We start from the raw sequence: 23957 nt of genomic DNA on the forward strand, positions 1-23957 counted from the left end.
AAATTAAATTCCATTATATGCAAACGCACATTGCACTCTTTCAGTTCACTGACAACATTTTTTTTTTGCTATGTACATAGGTTCCACATTGAAACAGTAAGTCACTTAAAGGGATACTCCACCGAAAAATGAAAATTCTGTCATCATATACTCACCCTCATGTTGTTTCAAAACTGTATGAATTTCTTTCTTCTGCTGAACAGAAAGGAAGATATTTAGAAGAATGTCAGTAACCAGACAGTTTTAGATACCATTGACTTCCATAGTAGGAAAAAAATATACTATGGAAGTCAATGGTATCTAAAACGGTCTGGTTACTGACATTCTTCTAAATATCTTCCTTTCTGTTCAGCTGAAGAAAGAAATTCATACAGTTTTGAAACAACATGAGAGTAAGTATATGATGACAGAATTTTCATTTTTCGGTGGAGTATCCCTTTAATGCACGTGCGTGAATGTTGCCATAAGCGTTTCCATTAATTTTTTTCCCGACGCGCGAAAAATGCATAATTATCTTGCTTCACTAGAAGATAAAAACTTAAGCCTTCGCGTACTTGCGTATAGAATATTTCTGGCCTTATGGTTATACTATATTCGTCTTTTCATTTGCAATTTACAAACGAATGCACCTTGCTCTAAAGAGCAAACTGTGAAGTATGCGTGCAAGAAAGAATATTCAAATAGATCTTACTAGATGAGTCATCGTTGCTATACTGCTTAACTACATCATAACCAAAATCAAATGCACCATTGATTTCTTTCTGAACTGCATTCTGAATTAAAACAACTATGGCTGGTACGAATGTATCAGCAAAGAAAATACATATTTTTATTTATTTACATAAACCTATCTCAATACAAAATCAGAACATCTAATTAAAATCAGAACAAAATCATTAGAACTTAGGCCTACTTGACTTCTCAAAAAACAGCTCTGTAAAATGTGACAAAATTGGTTTTGGCTATGCAATATTTTCTTTCAAATATTTTCTTTATATGGCCTTAACTCACACATCCAAACCTTGTGAATTTAGACACATTTTTATAGCTTCTGCGCTCTTGTTGACACTCAGCAGTATCTGTTATTCCACAATTTCTGTGAAAACTGCAGGATCACAGAGATTTAAGTGGTTGGATTTCCCCCAGACAATGTTCTGAAGAATGGCTCTTGCCTGAATCTGGGCCCACTACAGGTCAGTGGAACAGTACTTTGGGTAAATTATTATTGTTGTTACTGACACAATTTATTTAACTGAAAAAGGAGACAATAGTTTATTTATTTTTTACATGTGCACAGCTGTACCGTTAACTTCAAATTTAGACAAACTCAATAGATCTCTGATGACATCTGGTGGATATAAAAGGATACGTTAAAGAGAAAAAGTGAACGAGTAGCCTATGAGATAACGTCAATATGTGCTAATTAATATTCATGAACTACAGGGAACGCTGTGAATCTAATCAGCGAACTGTTCCTGTTTATCTCATCAGGCGAACCCGCTTTCTGTGGTATAGCCTATGCTGACTAATCTAAAGTTTATGTTGTAAATTAAACTTTAAATATAGCCTACCTGTTGTATACATTACATGTAGCCTATAGGCCTACTTGCATGCATGCATGCATGCAAAAAACAAAACAAAAAAAACCCCGGACTTTTAAGACTTTTGTTTATTCGAACTCTAATTAATATTTAAACTAAAAAAAAAAAATACATGAAGTGTTTTGTAAATGATGGTTGAGCGATTTTATTTTAGGATGCACGTACCCGCCTCTTATAGCTAAGCTTCTAAAACGATGGAGTTTACATGTATTTTGCAATTTTAACTTATCCTGAGCTTTCTCAAAAAGAGAATTGATAACATGCCACATAACAATATGACTTAATCACAGATGAAAAGACTGTTTTTACATGCACTGTTTAATCAAATTGAACGACATAACAAATAATAAATGAGTTTTTATGCAATCACTAACAGTGTTTAATCTTTGTGTTGATTATTGCCATGCATTTCTGCATTTTTCACGTTCATGGTGTCCTTAATTTGCAGCCCTCAATCACAACATTGCACATTAGTTTCAGTGAAAAGACTTTTGTGCTTGGTTGCACATGATCAGGTTGGTCCAAGCAGCCATCTGTCTCATTGTAAGGCTTTATAAATGTAGATGCCCTCTCAAAGTTTGTATGCTGTGCTCATTACAACTCACATCTTCTCTGTTTCTCTGCAGATATGTGGACTGAAAAGAATAGAAGGATGGTTTGTTTTTGTGTAAGGAGCTGGTGCGGTGCATGCCTCTCTTTGGCCGTGAGGGCATCCCTCCATCTCTCGGTGAAGCAGTATGCCTGTGGCATTGAACTCGGGCCCGTTTCAAAATGATCTCCTCACGTTTGTGCTTCTCAAAGTGCATATTTCTGCCCAAACAATTGATGTGTTTCCTGAGTAAGTTGGATGATGTTGATGAATAGGTGGATTTTGTAAGGCAGCATGAATGTTCTGAAACCTTCCAGGGACACGCCAAGCCCGGTCTCGGCGAGGAGCTTGTAGAGCTTCCGGAAAAATGTCTTCCATTCTTTTCCCTGTTATTCTGGGGGCTGTGTGGCACAAATAGGGGACTTTGCAGGGCCACGGCATGCAGTGGACTGGGATAGCGATACACCTTCATGCCCTGTTGACCTGCAAGGTCAGAACGGTAAGTGGGTTGCAGGACCACTTTGGGTTGAAGTATGTCTGAAACATCTGGCCAGTGTGAGTCTGGATACAGATCCGCTACAGATCGGAAACCATCCTCAGGAATCGCCTCATCGGAGAAATGGGATTGAACTGTTCTATACTCTTGCAATAAAATGGGTCGGCGCCTTAGAGTTTCCTCACCTGTTAAACATTCTCTCTCTCCAAAAGAGTTGTATTTTAAGGAGGCCAAAGAGGTGGAGAGGGAGCGGACATTATCGTCACTGTCGCAGGCGGTAAAAACATCCCCAAAGTTGCTGTCGCAAAAACCTGAGCTCGCTCTTGACCGACTTTCCATGTGTGAGTGAAGTTCTTGGTGATGCCAGCTTCTTTCCGTCAGGCACTGATGATGAAGCAGGTCGTCAGATGAATGACTGGAACATGACCAAAGTCCTCTGGAGTTTCCAACCTCATGAATGGCCTCCTCAGAAAAACTGCGCCTGAGCTTTAGTTGGAATGAGTCTTCATCCACCCAGTAATGATGCTGTCCCTGCTGGATATTTGTTGAAGTTAAATCTTCAGGATCGTTTTCAGTTTTTTCCAGGGCAGTCTCCACCATTGCTTTATGTCTGACTCTCAGGACCTCCAACTCCAGCAGCCCTGCCAAAGTAGCACGAAATCGCTCTCTAATACGTCTCCTCCCTGTTCTGGTCCATGGCGCCACTTCAGGCTCTTCTCTGTTCACAGCGGTTGATGACATCGTGACTGGAGGCTCAAAGGCTACCTTTCACAGTGGAGGTCTTTATAATAAAGTCACCCATATCAATGCAAATACATTGATAAATCTATTGATAAGATTTTCACTAACCTTTGACCTTAGGTGAGGAATATGTTCAAGATAAAACTTAATTCTATCAATGTGAGATTAAACATCTGGAAGATCATTATCACTGCTAGTGATAGCTGTGGCTCTTTGTTAATATGTTTAATGTCATCATGAGCATGTAAGAACTTCCACTGTCCATGATTACGTAATATTAATGTAATATTTAATTTTGTTACACATTTAAAGAGACCAAACTGGAAGGCCAACTTAAAAGCATATAACCAAAAAAAACACATTTTGATTAATCACTTTTGTTGTTTTATATCTTTCAACCCAAAGTTAAATCAATCACATTTGAAAATGGCCTCTGTAATCCTATTCCTAAAGATTAAAGTAATAGTTGGTTCTTTCACCATTTCCTGATGCCATTAAATATGAAAAAACAAGGTGTGCTGTAGTTTTTTTTTACTATTATTGTTGTTAGTAAATATTAAATGCAGTTACAGTTCTACAATTGTAAATGTAAGCAATCTCTTTATTCATGCAAATACACTCCTTGGATTGTTACTACTGTAATGATTAACCGTTTAATCATCATTGCAATACATTCCCTCTACTTTATCAAACACCACCAGTTTGTTAATGAATCGTATTTAACTCTTACGCTTGCCACAACTTGATCGAAAAATCCCCTTACATAAAGCATTTACCACAATTGAAAAAACAAGACACTCAGTTTCTGTGTATCTTTATTTACAAGCAGATATCAAAACATGTAATCCTGCATTTGAAGATGTGACAGCTTATACAGGACCTTGATACACCCATCAAACATATTTCAAGACAGAGCTTCATTCATCAGCATCAGATTCTTCATCATCTTGACTGATCTGGAAGTAGCGCAGCTCGTAGCTTTCCTTATCCGACGCCACCACCCTCAGCCAGTCTCGCAGATTGTTCTTCTTCAAGTACTTCTTTGTGAGGTACTTAAGATACCTGAGGAACATGGGATTGTTAGTATATAAACAAAACTGATTTAAAAAAAACTCAAACCACAGAATCTGTTGGCATAACACATCTCACCTTTTAGAGAACTGCTTCTCTGAGGTGACGTTGATCTTGTTCTTCTGACGCACAATTTGCACTACATTTCCCAGGTTGCCTGTTTTGCCATTAACCTTCACCTTCTCTTTCAGAAATGTTTCCTGTTAGTAATAAAACAGCATGACCACTAGGGAAGAGAACCCTAGGCATTTAACTAGGGAAGGGAACCCTAGTTATGACACAGCATTAGTGATGCGACTCCTGAACACAATTTATGACATTTATAATTTTGTTTTAATTTCAATATGCAAGGTTAAAGAATAAAAAAAATTTTTTAAATGATTTATTTGGATCAGAAATGAATAGATTGAATGCTAGTTGAGATGAATAGAAATAAATGTAATTGAAATGTACAGATCTCTCAGACAAAAACAACTCAAATATAAATTTGATCACCTAGCCAAAAGATCATTTGAAAATGAGAACATTATTTGAGTATAACATTATTTGAGTATAACAATTATCCATGCCTGGAATTTAGAAATGAAAATGTCCCGATATTTTCAGGTTTTATATGGGTACAAAAACCCTGACAATCAACAGAAGTCGTGTTTTTTTATCATCATATGGTTAGTAATTTTTTATACAACTTACAAAGTTGGCAGAGTCGAGAATCCCGTCCTCCACAGGGTGAGTACAGTCCAGGGTGAACTTCCAGGAAGCACCCCTTTTACTCTTTTTCACAACAGTCTGCCTTTTCTAAAGAAACATTTTATAAAGTTTACTTAAAGTTAATGTTTGCTTCATAAACTCAGCCATGTTATAAAAATGAATAAACGCATTATGAAGTGCACTACTGTAATTATCTCTCAGTCGTAATCAAATAGATTTGTTTGAATTTTTCAGTCAAGCTAAAATGCTCATCCACGTGTCTGCCAATAGTACGTCAAAAATAATGAATTCATATATTATTCCATATGCAAAAACCAACACTGAGTGACATATTATATTCTTATTTAACATATCTGATATTTTGTTAACACGAAAGATCAAATAAAACACATTTAACCATAAAGACCGGTCTCCGGTAGACACGTACCGGTGCCATCTCGGTGAGGTTGGCTTGAAAGAGGAAGTGGCGTACGTCCGCGCGAGGGTTCACGGAAATTTCTCGTATTTGATTGGTTGCCGGTTGGGGAGGATTCAGCGACTTCCGATTTGTGAACGACTAATGTTTGACTCAAGGACCAGTCAGTCAGACTACGATCAGTTCAGTCCAAAATTTTCAGAACGGTTGTGAAACGGTTCAGTCTATTATATGGGTTTTGTCGAGATATATTAGGAAGGCTGGGTTCAACTAATTATTAATTCAAAAGATATGACTACAAAGAACCGTTGATATCTGATAGTAAAAGCATTTAAGTGAACCGAAGATTTGACTTTATTAGCACATTTAATACCACCTGGGGGGAAGTGCACATATTTATGTCTGAGGTAAAATAATCGTTTTTTTTTTTTTTAAAGGTTCTTTAAAACGAACTGTTCGAAAGAAAGAGTTGTTCGATTTGCATGTATTGTAAAAATTCATGTTTATCCAATATCTTAAAATTAGATATTATATTAGATACGTAACGTTAATTGTATAGAAATGTAAAACGTAAAAAAAAAAAATGATTAAGCAATTCTGTTTCAGCAAGTAATTACACCCGAGTATGCAATGTAATGCATTCCACACCAATATGGCCTTTGTCTCACTTACCATTTAATCGAGTTGATGATTATTTCGTGTAATCAAAGATTATACACATCTACAACATAGCTATGTAATCATTAATGTAGTCGGATGTAGCGGACAATCCCATTAACATACAATAAACATGCAGCATGCTTCGTTTTGGTGATTTCCATTGTTAAACATTCACATGTATACTCAACCAGTGGAGTTAGAAAGCAGAGACTGGGCTCTGCATTCCTGCTAAGTAAGCATGACTCATCCTTGCATCATTATTGTGCAGACACACCAAGAAAAACTTGGGTGAGGCCTCAGCAGGCACAGCCCGATTTGCCAGTTATTGGGCAGATTTCTAATCTTGAACAAATTTAAATAGGCACATAAAGATTTCTGTTTGCTTTGTTAAATTTTTAATGTCACTCAGCTACACAACAGCAAAATTTGAAATTAAACCATCTGAAAAAATCATGTAAAGACGTGATTCAACATAGATTGACTTTAGAGAGCGTGCTCACTAGGAGCCACTTGCTAGATGAAGTTTGTGTGTTTGAATATACTGTGATGCCACAGGCCTCCAAGAATGAAGTGCAACACTTTCATTGAGTCTGTGTTGTCTGGGCACCCGGCCACAAATGGGAAATGAGTATTTGGCTCCTCCCATGCAGAGGATTTGGCAGCCCAACCCAACAAAGCTGTCTTTCTTTCCCAGTTACTGTCCTCACTTTCTAAAATTATATCCCATGTCATTTTGCTCATTCGTATGAATTCTTAAACCTTAAATTTAACATTTAAAACCATTCAATAGACAATAAGCTTATTTTTATACACCTAATATATACACATGAATATATAATTTTACTTCATTTGAGAACAAACACTGCATGTTGTGCTACTGAACACTTAGGGATGTACCTAAGATCATACTTCAAAACAGACACTTTCTGATTCAAGTATAATATCTGTACCTTAGTAAATGAAGTTGTCCCAAATGACCAGACAGGTTAGACTAAGTAACTTTTAAACAAGGATATTCATTCTCCAAAGACAAAGATAAATAAAAAGAGTTCACATGTTAAATATTACCAGATGAAAAATCCACTGTAAATATGAAGCAACACCTTAACCAGCATTTGGGAACTTCTTTCAATACTGATGAAGTGCTTCATAAAAAAGAAAATAAAAAAAAGAAAAGGTAATCTATTAGGTTTTTATTTTTTGCTCTCTCCAGTCAGGTGACAAAGGCCTCGAGTGAACAAAGGAAGATTAGAACTCGCATCAAAGATTCAGTCCTTAACAAGAGCCTGAGCTCATTCTGGGGCAGCACTGATAAGAGTCTACCTGGAGACAAATACAGGCTTCAACACTTTATTTAATGTCGTCACTGACAGCCAAAGTCAAGCTGGCTGCTATTTTGGGTTACAGAGGTATTCGCACATGGCCATCACATCCTTTCCACTTCTGAACAATTAGAGACTGTCATTTAAGAGGACATTTCACTGGAGTTTATTTCTCGGTCACAGCCGTTTTTACTTGAGAAGGTACTCGAAGTACTGCAAGAACAAGGAAGTGCCAACTACCAGTGTGCATCTCACTTTGGGGGGAAAAATGGCATTCAATTGAGAGAAATTAACCACAGTGCCAGCATGGCATAGATCATGTAAGGAGAAATGTAAAAGTATGGCTACCAGAGAGACAAAAAAGAAAAAAGAAAAAAGTCAGTGTCAGTTTGGGGTTTCCTCTCTTCGCAACAAGTTGCATAAATCCTGCACTAGTTACTATTAAGAAATTCAAGAATACAAAAACGGAAAATGGATCCGATTTAACATTCAGGAATGCAAGTGGTTAAAAACTTGAGAGGGGGGAAGAAAAAAAAGTGGAATGGGGGAGGTCGAGGGGTAAACACTGCCAATAATAAACTTCTTACCCTAGAGAATGCCAACTGACCCGACAAGTCCAGCACAGTATTGGAAGAAAAAAAGGAATACAAATCACAACAAAAATGTGAGGTTGCTTGTGAAGGCCATAGCTTTGGTGACAAATAAAACCAAAGAAACAAATGCAAGAGATTTGTTAAAGTGTAGCATGTTGTAGCCTGAGCAGCCCAGTCTCTCTTCCTATTTGGTCATGGGTTTGACAGCCACTGCAGATTCTTCACCCATAGCTGAAAGCACAGTAACCTGTGAAACAAAAACACAATGAGTGGTTTACATTGACAAGATGCAGGCTAAAATCGAAATGCATTCGTCCAAATAGGTGCACTTACCAACATCTCTTCACCAGCTGCAAATTTGCTTTCGATTTCTTTGCCCAGGTCACCGTCTGGCACACGCAGGTCCTCGCGCACGTCACCGTTGTCCATCATAAGAGAGAGGAATCCCTCACTGATGTCAACCAGCTAGGTAAAGACAAGAAAACATCTTTTAAAAGGGAAGAAATGGTTTTGCAAAAGAGTATCTACACTTCAAACAAAAGCTACAGCATTGCCGTGTCTGTGTTTTGGTGGAAGAGATTCACCTCAGGCAACCAATTTAAGGCGAAATGACTCAAAGTATGAAATACAAAATATCGTCTGTGTAAGAAAAGCGGCACTGAACTAATAATGTTCTAAAAAGGACTAGAAAGATACTAACAATCTCAGTTTGGGACACTAACATATTAAAGGGATAGTTCACCGAAAAATTTAAATTCTGTCATTTGCTCACCCTCAAGTTTCCAAAACTGTATAAATTTCTTCTGCTGAACACACAAAAAAAGGGATATTTTGAAGAATGTTAGTAACAAAACAGTTGTGGGGAACCATAGACTTCCACAGTGTTTTTTTTTCCTACTATGGAAGTCAATGGAGCCCATTAACGGTTTGGTTAGCCTTATTCTTCAAAATATCTTTTGTTCATTTTTGGGTGAACTATACCTTTAGGAGCTCAAGAAGTCTTTTAAATTTGCTCCAAATGCAATGCAAAATATGGCAATAATTTCACTACACCAATAACTAGCAGATTCAATTTTCCAACTAGTTAATGACCAGTGTTCAATGCAATCAGGAACAAATCAATAACAAAAAGAAGGTGACATTTGAATTCTAGATAAACCGTCAAGTTACTACGTTGGAAATTGTGAAGCGTTTGCCTTTATTGCACACAGCTTGGGCTACAGGGTCAGGCAAACTTTAATTGAAATAACACGTCACATGTACTCCCAAAAAATGTTTCACCATTACATCTTGAATTTCACAAAGCCATGCATGTCTCACCTGGTAGTCATTTCTTTTGGTGTTAGGCACATCCATGTTGTGGGTGGAGGGGCAGATATCTTCATATTTCTTATTTGTGAAAATGTCAATTCCAACCATGTGAACCTGTAAATAGAGACTCAATTACTTAATGCTAATGTTCACGGTTTAAAGACAGCCATGCAAAAGAGTGATATCCAAATATTACCTTTGCGTGACCATGCTTGCCAGTCTTAGAAGTAGACATTTCAACAATTTTGCAGGGGCGACCCTTCAGGACCACAAACCCATTCTTGCGCAGGGCGCTGCACTGCATGGGGTAGGTGGCAGAGGCCCCGGCATCTCCGCTGGTGAAATCAAGATCTGGATCTGCCATGATGGGGATCTAAACAAGGGGCACTGGAAGGAATAAAGGACATGGGGAAATTATTATATTATAACCTTAAAAATCCTCAATCCCACAAAATAACATCATAGATGAGTCACATATGAATGAGCCAGGTTTCCACTGTATGAGTTGGCTAGTCAGACATTAGGACTGCCTTACAACTTTAATAGCTGAAGATAAATTACAGTTCTCAATTAACCATTACCAAATGTTAAGCAGCCATTTTATATCGAATCGTAAATACATCGACCTTGTTATTATTAGCACTCAAACCTGCAGCATCATGCTGCTCTAATTTCACCACTTATAGAATCCAAGCCAAATACACGACCAAACTTGATTCAACTTCAGCTAACAGTTGTTTGTGTTTACAAACGTGTCGTTAAAATACTTAACGAGCCACATTTGACACTTTACGGTCGTTGTTTTGCACGCAATTAACACAATGACCACGCCGAACAGGCCAGATGAACTAGAAGGCTATACATGCTAGCTTAAAAAACTCGCTAAAAATAATCAGTGGAGTAACTCGTTAACCCAACGTCAGGTTCACGCTTGCAGAAACGCGAACGGTTAACCGTATGTCTGATTCGCGTGGCGCATGTCAACGTGGTTTCTCCGCTGATCAATGACTCGGCTAAGAGGCTAACGCCCCATTCTTCCCTAGAACAAAGTAATAGAAACACGCATAAATGGAACAACGACCACGACTAAACTATAAGGTAACTAACAAAAGGGGGAAACGGGTCTCATGCGGGTTAGCCAAAGTTTCTCACGGGTCCCTTTTTCAATTAAGTCAGTGCGCGCGAGGAAAGGCCTCGCGCGTGCTCGCGGCCTGCGAACTAGAGAGCCGCATCAAAGAACTCCCGTAACACGTTTACTCAAGACGATCCGGTTACGTTCACCACCATGACGTAGACTTTCAAGTCCGACAGCATTTTAAAATAAACACCAAGACAGGAAAGTTCTGTGTAATTTTTCGTTCACAATTCAAACACGCTCCATGCAGCACTTACTTCCAAGAAAAAAAGGAACGTCAACGCGCAAGCGCGGCCAATTTTAATGCGGCATCCGTACAGTGGGCGGGATTCCACTTCTTCTGCAGAAATGAGGATGGCTTGTGCCTGAAGCTTATGCTTAGTGCCTCTTAGCGCTTAGGATCTGTGGATTGAACGCCATGAATGGTGCAACCTTCCATATAAATATAGCCTATATAAACACACACACACGTTGGTGCACTTATCATTTTGAGGACGGACAATCCATAGGCGTAATGGTTTTTATACTGTACAAACTATATTCTATCCCCCTACACTAGTCCTACCCCTAAACCTGCTTTTTTAATAAAACATTGTTTAGTAGGCTAGGCTATACGTTTTTTAAGCCATTTCAATTACGAGGACACAAGAAATGTCCTCATAAACCACATTTACGCTGTAATAGCAGTGTAATACCAGTGTTATTATACATATTTAAAGGTATAGCGGAGGATGTTTTACTTCCTGGTGGGTAACCTATACTATTGGTCCTCCTAATTGTCAATCATTCTGGTGAATCAATCAAACTTTTCAAAAAGTGGAGAGGGCGGGTCTTATCTAAAATTTGGAAAGATCCTCCGCTATACCTTTAACGTTATACAATTCCAGCAAAAAAGTGTATCTATATATATATACATTTAGTTCAAAATTGCAGATCTGAATGACTTTTGCGAATTCTGTCCTTTAAATGAACGTCTTAAAGTCATAAAATCAAATTTGATCATCCAGTTTTTTAATGGAATATTGCAGTAGCCTATTTATTACCATGGATTTGACAAGACACAAATATGCATATTATTATTATTAATATAAAGAATATATCATATAGTTGTTTATTATATATATAAAAAACTCAAACAGCACACATGGTCTGGTTTTAAGTGTCATTTTATTTAAAAAAAAGAAAAAAAAAGAAAAGAAAATGTCTGTTTTGGGTGACAAGTGAACATACTGGCTGAGTTTCCAAAATCTGAAATATTTCCATTTATCCATTTTATATTCTCATTCAGAAACGATTGACTCCATCTGAATAAGATCAAAAACTGGAGTTTCAGTCAAAGTAGAAAAGAGTCTTACGTGAAGACTGACAAAATCAGTAATGATCATTATTGCTAACAGCTTTTCTAGACCGATTCTTCAACCTTTGATATGCAGTCTTCTTCGGTTTTCCTCTTTAAACATAAACACTGAGTATTGATTAACAAGACTAGAATAAATCCACAAACAACCCTATAATATTCAAACATATTTGCAGTTATCAGGGGTGAATTTATTTCAAACGGAAAGGGCACTGAACAATACCGCATTAAAATAATAAAACAAACCAACACTTTATTAAAAAAAATGTAAAAAATGTTGTAAAATAAAACACTCATATTAAAGCATCCCTGACACTATAATAGATTTCATAGTTTTTCCAGACAAACTAATTCAGCTAAAAAAAACAATCCCTTTAAAAAAAACGCAATACTGCTGCTGCTTTCTGAATACAAGATACCAGCACTGTACAAAACAATAAATAAATTGGATCAGAATATCAAGCAAAACTGGATTGTTAACGTTTTATGACCATAACATACTCAGTTTAGAAGCTCTTTCGTCGGTTGAATGACACGAAGGAGATTTTGGTGACTTTGTTTGATTCACACCATGTAATAAATTGTAAGCAATAAAATATAACTCTTACTACTAGGCACAAATTCGATGAGATCATCTCTTAAAAGTCCAGGCTACATTTAAAGTTACATTTGGAACAAAAATCTAGTTTAATAGCCTTACAAATCTATTTATAAAATATTACAGCCTGCCTATTTTGTGAACAAAACGTGATATGCCCAGTTTCAGCTTCAAATGTCTATAACAGAAGGCTTGTAATCTCACTATTTCTCATTTTAGTGTCAGTATGCCTGTTTTACGTCTTTAATTGGTGTTTTTACAGGCTTAAAAGTTTTTACCCCCATAAAAATGGCATGTTTAAATCAAACACACTCACTCAATCACACATCCATATGGAGCAACCATAAAAATAACAGCCAATATCCAGAATGCTCGGTTGTGCTATAAATCTCAGAGTTTAATACACGCAAAAAATGAAGAGAAATACAGAAATAAAACAACAACTCGCTCAGCCCGAATATAAAGGATGTACTTACAGTATTAATGTCCATATTAAGAAAGAAAATGAGGTCAAGCACACATCAAAAGACTTTCCACACTGAAGGTGGTGCGTGAGAGAGGATGAAGAAATCAACCGACCTCACAGTTTACGTTTGTGTTGATAAAATGGATGGAAAGATCCCATTAGTACTTCAAACCTGCACACACATCCACTCAGTTCACAGTTTGATGGATAAAAAACATGAAGTCTCAAAAGATCCTAGTTGTGTCAAATGAATTTCACACTCTATTGCCCTTACAGAACAGTAATGAAAATGTATAAAAGTACATAAAAGGACTTGATGATTCCATTTGAATAAAATGCCATGTCGTTTGGAAGGACTTCAAGTCTATTAATGGGTGATTCTGCAATTAGAGGCATTTTCAAGTACACAAAATCCCCAAAAAATGTTTTGGCTCCATTCAATATTTATGATATTTTCCCATAACTTTCAAATAGAAGCAACGTGACAGTTGTGCGCTTTGTTCTTGTTCTGAATCAAAATTCCGGTAATGACACCTAATAATCTGAAGGTGGTAATGACCAATATTGGAGAAAAAAGAAAGAAAAGAAAACTGTACAAATAATCCAAATTAACTGAATATATCACTAGGATTAAATAACAGACAAAATAAAAGAAAAAAAAATATTGTCCCCCTAGGCTACTGAAAAATTCCCTAATTGAAGAATCACCCTAATATGAAGTGTAGGCTTGATTTGGCTGTTGCACGAGACATTGCACCATGAATTTTTTTTTTTTTTTTTTAAAGCTTCCATTTCTGAAAATTTCTGTCTGGCGCTCTACACTTAAATCACCTCTGAATCTACATGTAATGACAACATAGGCTTCTTTAACATTAGTTAATTTACAACATACTTAATCGCCAATTAAAAATACCTATTTTAATTGAATAAACTTGAAAATTCACTGATCTACTGGTTGCATTTCAAAAGGACAATTCCCTCCCAGAGAATAAATACTCGCCTCTTCAAGCTACGATCGTGAATATTGCCTCGTATTGTCACTCACAAAGTTTCATTTACGGCATCGATAGTCATTACCCACATAGAAATCTGAACCGATTCAACAGGTGAACAGAAACGAGGTAGCCTAAAAGGAAGCTCTGTCAAACACTACCCTTCGTTCACCGATTTACAGTATGCGATTCACACGGAGGACAAGATGGATCGTACAGAACCACATACAGCATCACGCGTTCCCAGACAATTCATATGCATTCGTTTCGGAGGCAGGACTCTTATCCAAAAAGGAAGTGGATATTTACAGAGGGTGGTAGTGAAAGTCCCTCTAGAAACAGTTGGAGATTATAGATCCATCTTGAGGAGAGGCGAGCAACTGACTCACCAGGCTCGATTCCCTTGGCCTTTATTGCACTTTGCTGAAAGTCATGAGAAAAAAAACAACTTAAAAATACAAAACTGCAGCACATTCTTATCCTAATGACACGTGGAGGTGTGTTACACCTGATACGGAAACAATTTGAGATTGCTGGTATGTTAATGCTAACATATCTACCTTTTTTTTGTATTGTTAGTGGAAAGCATTACATTTCATCATTCATTCACATGTACACACACCCTTACACAGCAACTTTCATACTCTAACAGAATCTTAATGTACTTTTTTATGTTTCAATACAAAGCTCTGTAGTATTGACCAATCAGTTGAAGGATTCAGACTGATGTTAAAGCGTTCAAGAATAGTCTCTGCTGATCAATTTGGTCACCAAAAGAAATAGTTCACCCAAAAATTGTCATTTACTCACACTATCGTCTTTCAAAACTTGTTTGACTTTTGTCTCATAATGTCTAGGCTGTTATTTTCCATACAATGTAAGTGAAAAGTGACCAGGGATGTCAAGTAAGATTTTCATGACTTACTGCCTGTTCCTCACAGAAAACATTATATGGCTTCAGAAACTAGAAATATAGTGCTCAAGTTGTATATACTACTATGATGCTTTTTTGTCCATTTTAGATCTTAGTAGCATTTGGTCATTTTAATTATATGGAAGAGAGCAGCTTGGACATTGTACCAAATCTCTCTTTTTGTGTGTGACTAAATGATTCGGTGATAGTTTTGGATTGACATGAGGGTGAGTAAATTTTAGGATGAACTATCCCTTTAACCCACAATACCCATAATGTACATGGATAAATTGCAGAGACAATTGAAATAAACTGGAAAAGGTTCTGAATTACAGCACAATCTCCCTGAGCACAAGGAAAACAGCGCAAATCACAGGCTCCAAATGTGATGTGAATACTATAGAGCTTTGGCATAAAACAAGGAATGCACAGTATTAATATTCAGGATCATTTATATTTTCATTATATGTCCATATCAGCAGGCATCAATTTCCATCCCAAAAATTAGCATGTTTCCTTTTCATTACAGAAAAATGCATACACATCAATATATTATGGACTTAAAAATAAAAACGAGCAGCTTTGCAAATTCATTTTTAAGGCATTCTGTGGACAGCCCGATGTGTGTCTGCTCCAACATAATGTGGTATTTCATAAAGTATCATACAAGTCTTAAATATCAGTTTCAATTCACACATTAGAGTGATTTTCACGTGACACAAACATCTGTGTGCATTCCAAGCTGAAACATAAAAAAGAAAAAGGGTTGATCACACAAACCAGGCTCAATGGATTCATCCCGTAAGGGAGGTTTACCGACGTTCAGCGCAACCGTGATAAATTATTGTGTCAAAAAGTGTCTTAACAGTACAAATATTCACTCTACTCTGTGGGTTGGATTTCCCATATTTCCAGTCTCCACGTCCAGAAGAATCTAGATACATATTTATAAGGACAAAAACATCAGAACCCCACAAATGTTAATGAAAGGGCCATATAAAACAATGCAGACCGGTTGTGCTCCTCTGTCACCCTTTGTTGTTCGTTGGGGCGTTTGGATTTTGGGTTTGTCTTTGACTCTTCTGAGAAGGACCCAGCTAGGTTTGGTCTTTTTGCCATCTGCCAGATTATCCAGAGCACCTGGATTTTCCGGTCTTTCCTTTTTTCACACTTTTCAATGAAGTAGAAAAGGTCCACAGATACAATGCAGGGGAGGGGCGGGAATGAATTACCAATTCATCATGGAGTTTCTGTTCAAGGTCATGAAGAAAACTTGGCTGCTGCCTCCTGATCGGACCGAGGCAAAGAACACCTGTGGACGGAGGAACGGGTGTCATTAACTGATAACAAACAAAAACTAAATGTAGTATAGTATAGAGTTATTATACTTAACTAAAGCTCAAACCATAAAAAAAATTGTTACTTGAAATAAATAAACATTAACTGAAATAAATGAAATATATAAAACTTATGTCAGCTAGTAGGCAACATTTCCCATTTTCATTTAGTTTAACTTAATGTACTAAAATAACAAATTAAAACTATAGATGGTATAACTTTTAAAAGAAACTAATAAAAATGACAAAAACACAAGATTACTAAAACTTTAATGAAATAAATAAATAAATAAAAACTAATTCAAAATATTAATAAAAACTACAATAGTATCTCAATGACACTAAAACAACACCGATCAATTGACATTGACAACACGTCCATAATCAAGAAAAAGAAAAGAAAATCGCGTTTAAAACACTAACAAATATTCACAAATATGATCATGTTGGTTTATAGTTTTGAAAAACTTTTATACTATTTTTAAGAAAAGTTTAAACGTAGTGGCTAAAGGTTTATATGTCATGTATAAAAATCAAGTAAAACATAACATGCGTTCCTTAAACTTTGATTACGAGTGTACACCTTATTTATTTTATTATATTTTATTTATAGTATTACAGATTAAAGGTAAAAAAAAGTGTTTTTGTTTTTACTATGAAGATGTATAAATAAAATTAGATTATAAATTACATTATTAAATAGATATATTACTTATTATATATTACTATATAACTATATTATATATTTGAAATAATAATAAAAGATTACGGCAAAATACTTTTTTTTTTTAAATAAAGCATTCTCTTCATTATCTTATCATATAATAACAAGCTGACATTTGAAAAAAATATTTGAAAAAATATTTTTATTATATTTTTGAGTAAATTAATATATCCGGACAAACAAAATGTGTGGCGTGTCATTGGCCCACATAAAGACTCCAATAATTTAAAAGTGACGCGTGTAATTTTTAAACACGGTTAAAATGTACCCAAAAAAAGAAAATTCAGTATGGGCAAGATGCATAATCATGATAACATATCATGATCTTTACAGTTATTGAAAAACTGAATCAACACCAGACCTCCGGTGAACAATGACACTATTGTCTTTTTAGAGATGCTTTACAGCAGAATTGAATTCTGTTAATCACTTTGAAATAATCTATAATGTATAAATCGCTACATAAACAAAGGTGACTTGACATACTTTATCGTTTCTCTCCGAAAGGAACTTCAGTCGCTGTGCTCGCTTGTGCATGAAAACTCCGTCGAGGTGTCCCGTTTCCACGGAGCGGATCTCAATGGCTTTCTCTCCCCAGCCCATGATCTGGTTGGAGTGGATGTAGGCTGCAGAAGTGGAGGGGGAAGGACGCGAACATAAACAAAAGACAAAAGAAACATGTGACAGGAGAGCGCTGACATCAAATGCAGTACATCATCACAGCACCCCGTTCCTCAACGACTTCTGACTTCCAACAGCAACTTGAAACTAGCCCAGATCCAATGAAAACAAGCCTGCCAAAGCCACCCCACATCATCAGGAGGTCATTATTGCAGCAGTTTCTGAGCATCACAAATTAAAGCATTATGGTTATTATTGGTCTTTCATTTTGAAACTGATGTCAAAAGGAACTAGCCTCCAAATCCAGAGCTCTTTGGATACTAATGAACTAAAATCAACTCTCTCCGAGGACTTCCTGTGCCCTTCATAGAGAAAATAATGATCTGGTTGTTTTGACTGACTTTGCTGCTGATATCTTGTGTAGAAAATGCATGAGATATGAATTTTACTTTGTTATCATGAATGCAGAATCACTGTAGAGTTGAACATAATTTGGATGAAACATTAATTTGTTCAGAACTGAGGGGGTGGGCGGCTGCTGGTCTACATCTGAACCCTCAGTATCAGACAACAAATGACAAAAGACTAAATCATAACATTAACATTCTTCACGGATGAGAGATGAAAACACACACATAAAAACAAACATTAAGGTTGGAAATAAATTTGAGACAAATGGCACAATATCTGATGCATGATGGTAGTAAAGCAAGAGCTGAAAGACACCAATATTCACATCTATAAAGACAACAAGAGTTACATCGAAACTGATGACGGTCTCTTTGTCTCGGTTAGTCTTAAAAAAAAATCAATTTAAACATGCTGAATAGAATTTTTAGTTTTGGGTAAATCTCATGAAAACGGGTCACATTTCACTCCAAAATCAAAAAAAAAAAAAAAAAAAAAAGTGTATTTTTGGACCAAGTTTTTTTGCATTGTGAACTGTTCCATGTGCTTATGGAATAATAGTTTTCTTCAAGAATCAAAATCAAATGAAACATTAAATATATAATTTTTTTCGATTTGGGTAAATCAATTGAGATTTTTTTTTAATTTGTGGGGGTTTTTTTCATGACAATTAAACAATTTGCATATGCAAATTGAATAACATCAAAGCATAATATGAATAAAATAATACGAATGTAGTTTCTTTATTTTGATTTTAAGGTGAGATATGACCCAGACATGTTTTCTGACATTCACCCAAGTATAAAAATAGTATGAAAATTGGATCCAAAAACAAATCAGAAGGTTTTTTGGTCTTAAAGGAAATAAGATTAAGTGGTTATTAATAACAGAGATATATATAGTGTTAACAGTGTGAACGAAAACAGTACACAAGATGTGCCAGACATACAGACAAACATTGCACTCGGTCAGGGTTTAGTATAGGTGGGCCGAGGTGAGGTGGGGTGGGGCGGCATAGGGCAGATTATATGGGCAGAAAAGCGGTCTAGTTAAGTGAGGGACAGGAAAGAGAGAAGAGCAATGAGTGGACAGAGACATGCGTGTTTGTGTGAGAGGACTGATTCAGAGAGGCTTCATTCTGAGGGGTGTCGGGGACGGTCAGGTGCACTCGCATCAGGGCTCTAGAAGGAGAACAGGAGCGTTTTGTGTGAAATAAACAACCAAAACCTACCAACAGAGGTGGGCATCTCTCCCCACTGGAGCACCACGTCTTTAGTGATTCTGCCGTATGTGTTCACATAGACTCCCTCATCTTCATAACACAGAAGCATCTCCATGCCGTCGGTCTTGGGAAGCACCACAATGGCGTGAGGGGTAACACTGCCCTGAATCTGGGAAGGGAGGGGTGGGCGCAGATGAGCCTTGGGGTGACAAAAACGAGCCGTAGTGCAAAACATTCCCCCACTAGATGACGCTCTCCCCCCCCTCGGGCCGGCCCTGTCAGTCATGTTTTCTGCTCCACTGTCTCGTGCTGTGGGCGGCCAGAGCTTCTCCCTTCGAGAAACTGCTGCAACAATCGAGACTCCTGCCCTCCACTCCACCACACCGACGCCTGAGCCCAAAAGCGCCCTGCTAACAGGCTACCATGGGGCATTGGAACGGGTTGGCTGCTTTGGTTCATGTACAAGTTTGGTTTGTCAAAGGTCGTAGATCGGGGACATGTTTTTCTCTTACAGTGGAGATACTTTTCTATCACACTTGATAATGTTAGAACAATAAATGGCATGTACTTGCAATATCATGAAATCTGTTTTAGTCAACTTATAGATGAATAACCATTCATCTACACACAAAACATTCAAACGTGTTGCTCTAAACTGTGGAATCAGGGTCCAAAATTAACTTTCTGCAAAAGCAGGTGATTTCAGGTCAATCTTAGACCATGAAATTACATTTTCAGTTATATTAATATATTTATTAATTAATCTTTGCATGTAATATTTATATAAGCCGTTTTCCTTCATGATATATTTGTGACAAAAATGATAGGTCATTGTGGTAGCATCAAATAAATCAGCCGGTCTCCGAATTTCAGTGAAAAAGTAAATGCATCATGTTTTAGTTTTCCTATATTTTAGGCATCTTATATGTTTTTCTGGATAAATTCATAAAACAACACCTATGTCGTTAATAAGATACATTTCTGATAATAAATTATGCTGATAAACTTTTGACGATACATTTCTCATAGAGGATCAAGTTGTTAGAAGACTTAAGTTGCGCCAGATGTCTTTAATATTGCCTTAAATATTTAACTAATAAGGGTTAGACTCATGTCAGACAATTAATACATATCATGTATTAAATAAAACAAAGTATTTTTTTACAGTCCCTAAAAAGTTACCAGCTGACTGGAAAGGGTTTTATTTTTCTCACCAAAGATGTTTCTTAACTTGCATTTGGATTGAGTGTTAAATTTGGACCCTGTCTGTAATTAAAAGACACATATGTGATCCAGACATCAACACTACAGTGGCATGCCAGTGTCCCCGGGGAGGAGTCGTCCTATTTAAAGTCCCTTGGAATCAGGGTAAGGAGGGGAGAGCTGCCTCCGCTCGGCCTGTTGTCACTTACGTGGGATGGAATGTAGATATCGTATGGATTCCCAGAGTCGACATCTATCACGTGAAAACCAACGCTGGAGCCATAGATAACCTTTAACCTCTGACCCTCCTCCACCGTCAGGTCTACAAGCAGAGGCTTGTGCTGAAGTTCTGTGAAAGACTTTGGAGAGACAGAAGAGACACTGAAAACATGACGAACAAGCTACTGAGGGACTTTAAACAATGACACTCACAACGAAATATGCTCTAGGCACTATAGTACCGAAAATAGCTTCCTAAATTGCACATTTCATGCTCTGCATTACTTTAGAAGAAAATAGGCCTTAGAATTCAACTTTGCAGAGCAGTTTAGTTAAAACGATCACACAAATGCTCTTTCTTAAAGGGGGTAAAGGGGATCCCACTGGACCGGACGTCTGTCTCACCTTAAAAGCCATGAATTTGTGGTATGGTTTGGGAGCCCAGGCATAAATCTCCACTGCATTCTTCAATGCAATCACCAAGAACTTAATCCTCTCATATTTGACTGTGGAACAACAAATACATGTGAAAATATTATTAGGATGTACAAAAACATTTTTCAGACAGACAGACAGACAGACAAATAGATAGATAGATGATAGACAAATATATATAGATAAGATATCAACTTTACAGACAGACAGACAGACAGATATGGAAGGATAGATGGATAAAGTAAATTTAGGTATGAAAACAATTTGGCCAAATTGACCAAAGGACATACCGACTTTATAATGGACACAACCCTCTAGGTCACCAACAGTGATCCATCCTTGTTTTTTTTCTACCTCAGGGTCATTGTGAAGTATCCTGTTTCTGAGCCATGACAGATAATAGACCCTCAGTTTATTCTTTTTGCCTGTGAAAAAAAGAGGAATTATGAACCTCTCATTACATACAGAAAATAGAGATCTATCAAAACGAACAAAATAAACAAAACAGATCTTTGTCCAGTCAAATGGAGAGTTGATATTGAGCTCACCTGATATGGTGACCAGGACATTGAGACCCTCCAGAACCTCCATCTGTTGAAAACGCCTGCGGTTGATCAGATTGTAGACTTTGCCTTGACCACTGCGATCTAGTAACATGAGTCCATTTTCTGTTCCTACCAGCAGGTTCACTCCTGCACCGGTCAAAAACAAGAGTTAAAATGATCTGAAGACCATAATGGATCTGAAGTGATATGGAGGCATTTATGCTACTCTCAATTAGGAACAGATGTTGAGTATAAAGTAAGAAAAAAGTCGATAAACCAGCCAGAATCTGGACTCACCCCATAGTGCAGCACACAGGATCTCAGAGTTGAAGCGCTTTTTGTACTTGCGGATTTCCGGTGTGTCGCTGTGTGGCCGGATATTGGTGGGATTGACATTAACAACAGAAATTTTCCGAGCCTCATTCAATCGAGCTTGTTCCTGTTCCTGTCGCATGAGTTCATCTGCAAAATGAGCTGTCGCCAAAGAAAAACATCATAATCACTGACTGTTCTACTTTGCAGTAGGATTTTGTTGAGTGCTCATCATGCATCAAGAAGTGCCCCTTTTTTCATGAACAAAGTGCCAATCTCTGAGCTGGTGCCCAATTCTGAGCATTTTCACTGATGAAAAGGACACTGGCACTGTAACTATTTAAGTGAACAAGGGGTATAAGAGGTGGATAAGTCACCTGAGGCAGGGTTGTCCTCATCATCTTCTGTGGGAGAGGTCTGATACACTCGTGGATCCACAAAAGGTGTGAAGGAAGCTTTGGATCCACTCCCCATCCCAAACTGCCAACATGGAAAATCAGGATGTGAGAAACAAGCATCCACAAACCATACAAAATGTCTCATTTAATGATTGACTGCAGTTAGAAAGGTCTAAAATGTTAGCAGGAAAAGCAAGCACTACAAAAGTTTATTTACATAATCAGTATTTTGTCTTGTTTATATATATATATATATATATATATATATATATATATATATATATATTTGTGTGTGTGTGTTTTCTTACAGATTTATTCCAAGATCTACATTACTGTCCAAAAGTTTGGGATCTGTAAGATTAAAATTTTTCATGAAAGATATTAATACTTTTATTCAGCAAGAACACATTAGATTGATCAGAAGTGACTGTAAATATATTAATGTTTCAAACGATTTCTATTTCAAATAAATGCTTAATAATATATATATATATATATATATATATATATATATATATATATATATATATATATATATATATATATATTAGGGGTGGGAATCGATAAAAAAAAATTAACTAATTAATTGCACAATTTCTGTAATTAATTGCAATTAATTGCGTTTCCCCCAAGCTTGTAATCATCAATATTTAAAGGAATAGTTCACTTTAAAATGAAAATTCTGTCATCATATACTCACCCTCATGTTGTTTCAAACCTGTATGAATTTCTTTCTTCTGCTGAACAGAAAGGAATATATTTAGAAGAATGTCAGTAACCAGACAGTGTCTGGTACCATTGACTTCCATAGTATATATTTTTCCTAAAGACAATGGGACCCAGAAACTGTCTGGTTACTGATATTCTTCTAAATATCTTCCTTTGTGTTCAGTAGAAGAAAGAAATTCATACAGGTTTGAAAACAACATGAGGGTGAGTATGATGACAGAATTTTCATTTTAAAGTGAACTATTCCTTTTAACTTAGAATCACCTAATTAAACAACACAGGGGGGAAAAGGAACAGAAAATAGCCCTATATTAAAATATAATCAATTTAACAGATTATTTTTTTTTTTTTTTTTTAACTAATTATCAAAATAAAATATAGTCCTACTATTATTAGCAGAGCATGTGATCAAAGCAGGTCATAATTTTACCATTGTTGCCCAGCATGGCTATACCAGCTCAGCAAACAGAAGTCTACTGAGAAATTTCACGTTATTTGAGCGGACTTTACTTTTCCAGTGCTCGGTACATGATTGAAGCGTTTGGGCCGTTAACGACAGAGCCGCCGACACACACACACACACACACACGGAACTGAGAGCGCGCCGCTGGGCCGTTAACGACAGAGCGCGCTGACACACACACACACGCGGAGCGGAAAAGACCCGCTCATGAAAGCTGCGCGAGAATGAAACCTGATCGCCGAACACGGAGAGGCGGGACGGCATATTTCAGTCTTTTCAATAGCAGCCGCAACAGGAAATCATTAAAACAAAAAAAAAACAAAAAAAAAAAGTGCTGCGTTAATTGCGTTATTTTTTTTTAACGCATTAA

The 23957-nt window shown here is 36.8% G+C and overlaps 3 protein-coding genes and 1 long non-coding RNA gene across 14 annotated transcripts in view; 1 reads left to right on the top strand and 3 right to left on the bottom strand.

Moving 5' to 3' along the window:
- Nucleotides 1-4225: 4225 nt before the first annotated feature.
- rpl22l1 (ribosomal protein L22-like 1) lies at nt 4226-5660 on the bottom strand. Of its 3 annotated transcripts, none has more exons than XM_082184243.1 (4): nt 5637-5660; nt 5192-5296; nt 4577-4698; nt 4226-4489 (listed from the first exon to the last, which is right to left on the bottom strand). In XM_082184243.1, exons 1-4 carry the CDS (start codon nt 5643-5645, stop codon nt 4345-4347), a joined length of 381 nt encoding a protein of 126 aa, XP_082040369.1. In that variant the 5' UTR covers nt 5646-5660; the 3' UTR covers nt 4226-4344. The 3 variants fall into 3 exon arrangements, with proteins under 3 accessions (XP_082040369.1, XP_082040368.1, XP_082040367.1); XM_082184242.1 differs by having other exon boundaries at nt 5607-5660; XM_082184241.1 differs by lacking the exon at nt 5637-5660 and adding an exon at nt 5483-5575.
- A 1802-nt stretch (nt 5661-7462) lies between these two features.
- On the bottom strand, nt 7463-9897 carry eif5a (eukaryotic translation initiation factor 5A). Its single transcript, XM_082184240.1, has 4 exons — nt 9707-9897; nt 9520-9624; nt 8533-8664; nt 7463-8446 (listed from the first exon to the last, which is right to left on the bottom strand). Exons 1-4 carry the CDS (start codon nt 9872-9874, stop codon nt 8384-8386), a joined length of 468 nt encoding a protein of 155 aa, XP_082040366.1. The 5' UTR covers nt 9875-9897; the 3' UTR covers nt 7463-8383.
- Nucleotides 9898-11107: 1210 nt separating this feature from the next.
- Nucleotides 11108-13631, top strand: LOC309508868. Its single transcript, XR_014209731.1, has 2 exons — nt 11108-11342; nt 11497-13631. It is a non-coding gene; the product is annotated as an uncharacterized lncRNA (long non-coding RNA).
- Nucleotides 11794-23957, bottom strand: part of tnikb (TRAF2 and NCK interacting kinase b) — a 66702-nt gene continuing 54538 nt past the window's right edge. For all 9 annotated transcript variants that reach the window (XM_082183372.1, XM_082183367.1, XM_082183364.1 and 6 more), the window contains 9 exons: nt 22375-22477; nt 21983-22159; nt 21689-21832; nt 21431-21565; nt 21111-21211; nt 20696-20845; nt 19293-19452; nt 17519-17658; nt 11794-16283 (listed from right to left, as the gene is read on the bottom strand). In XM_082183372.1, the coding sequence (XP_082039498.1) occupies nt 16200-16283; nt 17519-17658; nt 19293-19452; nt 20696-20845; nt 21111-21211; nt 21431-21565; nt 21689-21832; nt 21983-22159; nt 22375-22477 (1194 nt within the window). In that variant the 3' untranslated portion in view covers nt 11794-16199. The remainder of the gene's footprint in view (nt 16284-17518; nt 17659-19292; nt 19453-20695; nt 20846-21110; nt 21212-21430; nt 21566-21688; nt 21833-21982; nt 22160-22374; nt 22478-23957) is intronic.

Source organism: Leuciscus leuciscus (genome assembly GCF_965113295.1).
Source record: "Leuciscus leuciscus genome assembly, chromosome: 11".
NCBI classification, from domain to species: domain Eukaryota; kingdom Metazoa; phylum Chordata; class Actinopteri; order Cypriniformes; family Leuciscidae; genus Leuciscus; species Leuciscus leuciscus.

What these genes read in the sequence shown, in the direction of transcription:
- eif5a (XM_082184240.1), bottom strand. Translation starts at nt 9,874, where the DNA reads ATGGCAGATCCAGATCTTGATTTCACCAGCGGAGATGCCGGGGCCTCT. An exon ending in CCAAAAGAAATGACTACCAG is followed by an intron (nt 8,665 to 9,519) that starts GTGAGACATGCA and finishes GTCTTTACCTAG; the next exon opens with CTGGTTGACATCAGTGAGGG. An exon ending in CAGCTGGTGAAGAGATGTTG is followed by an intron (nt 8,447 to 8,532) that starts GTAAGTGCACCT and finishes TTTGTTTCACAG; the next exon opens with GTTACTGTGCTTTCAGCTAT.
- rpl22l1 (XM_082184241.1), bottom strand. Translation starts at nt 5,560, where the DNA reads ATGTTAAATAAGAATATAATATGTCACTCAGTGTTGGTTTTTGCATAT. An exon ending in TTCTCGACTCTGCCAACTTT is followed by an intron (nt 4,699 to 5,191) that starts GTAAGTTGTATA and finishes TATTACTAACAG; the next exon opens with GAAACATTTCTGAAAGAGAA. An exon ending in GAGAAGCAGTTCTCTAAAAG is followed by an intron (nt 4,490 to 4,576) that starts GTGAGATGTGTT and finishes CATGTTCCTCAG; the next exon opens with GTATCTTAAGTACCTCACAA.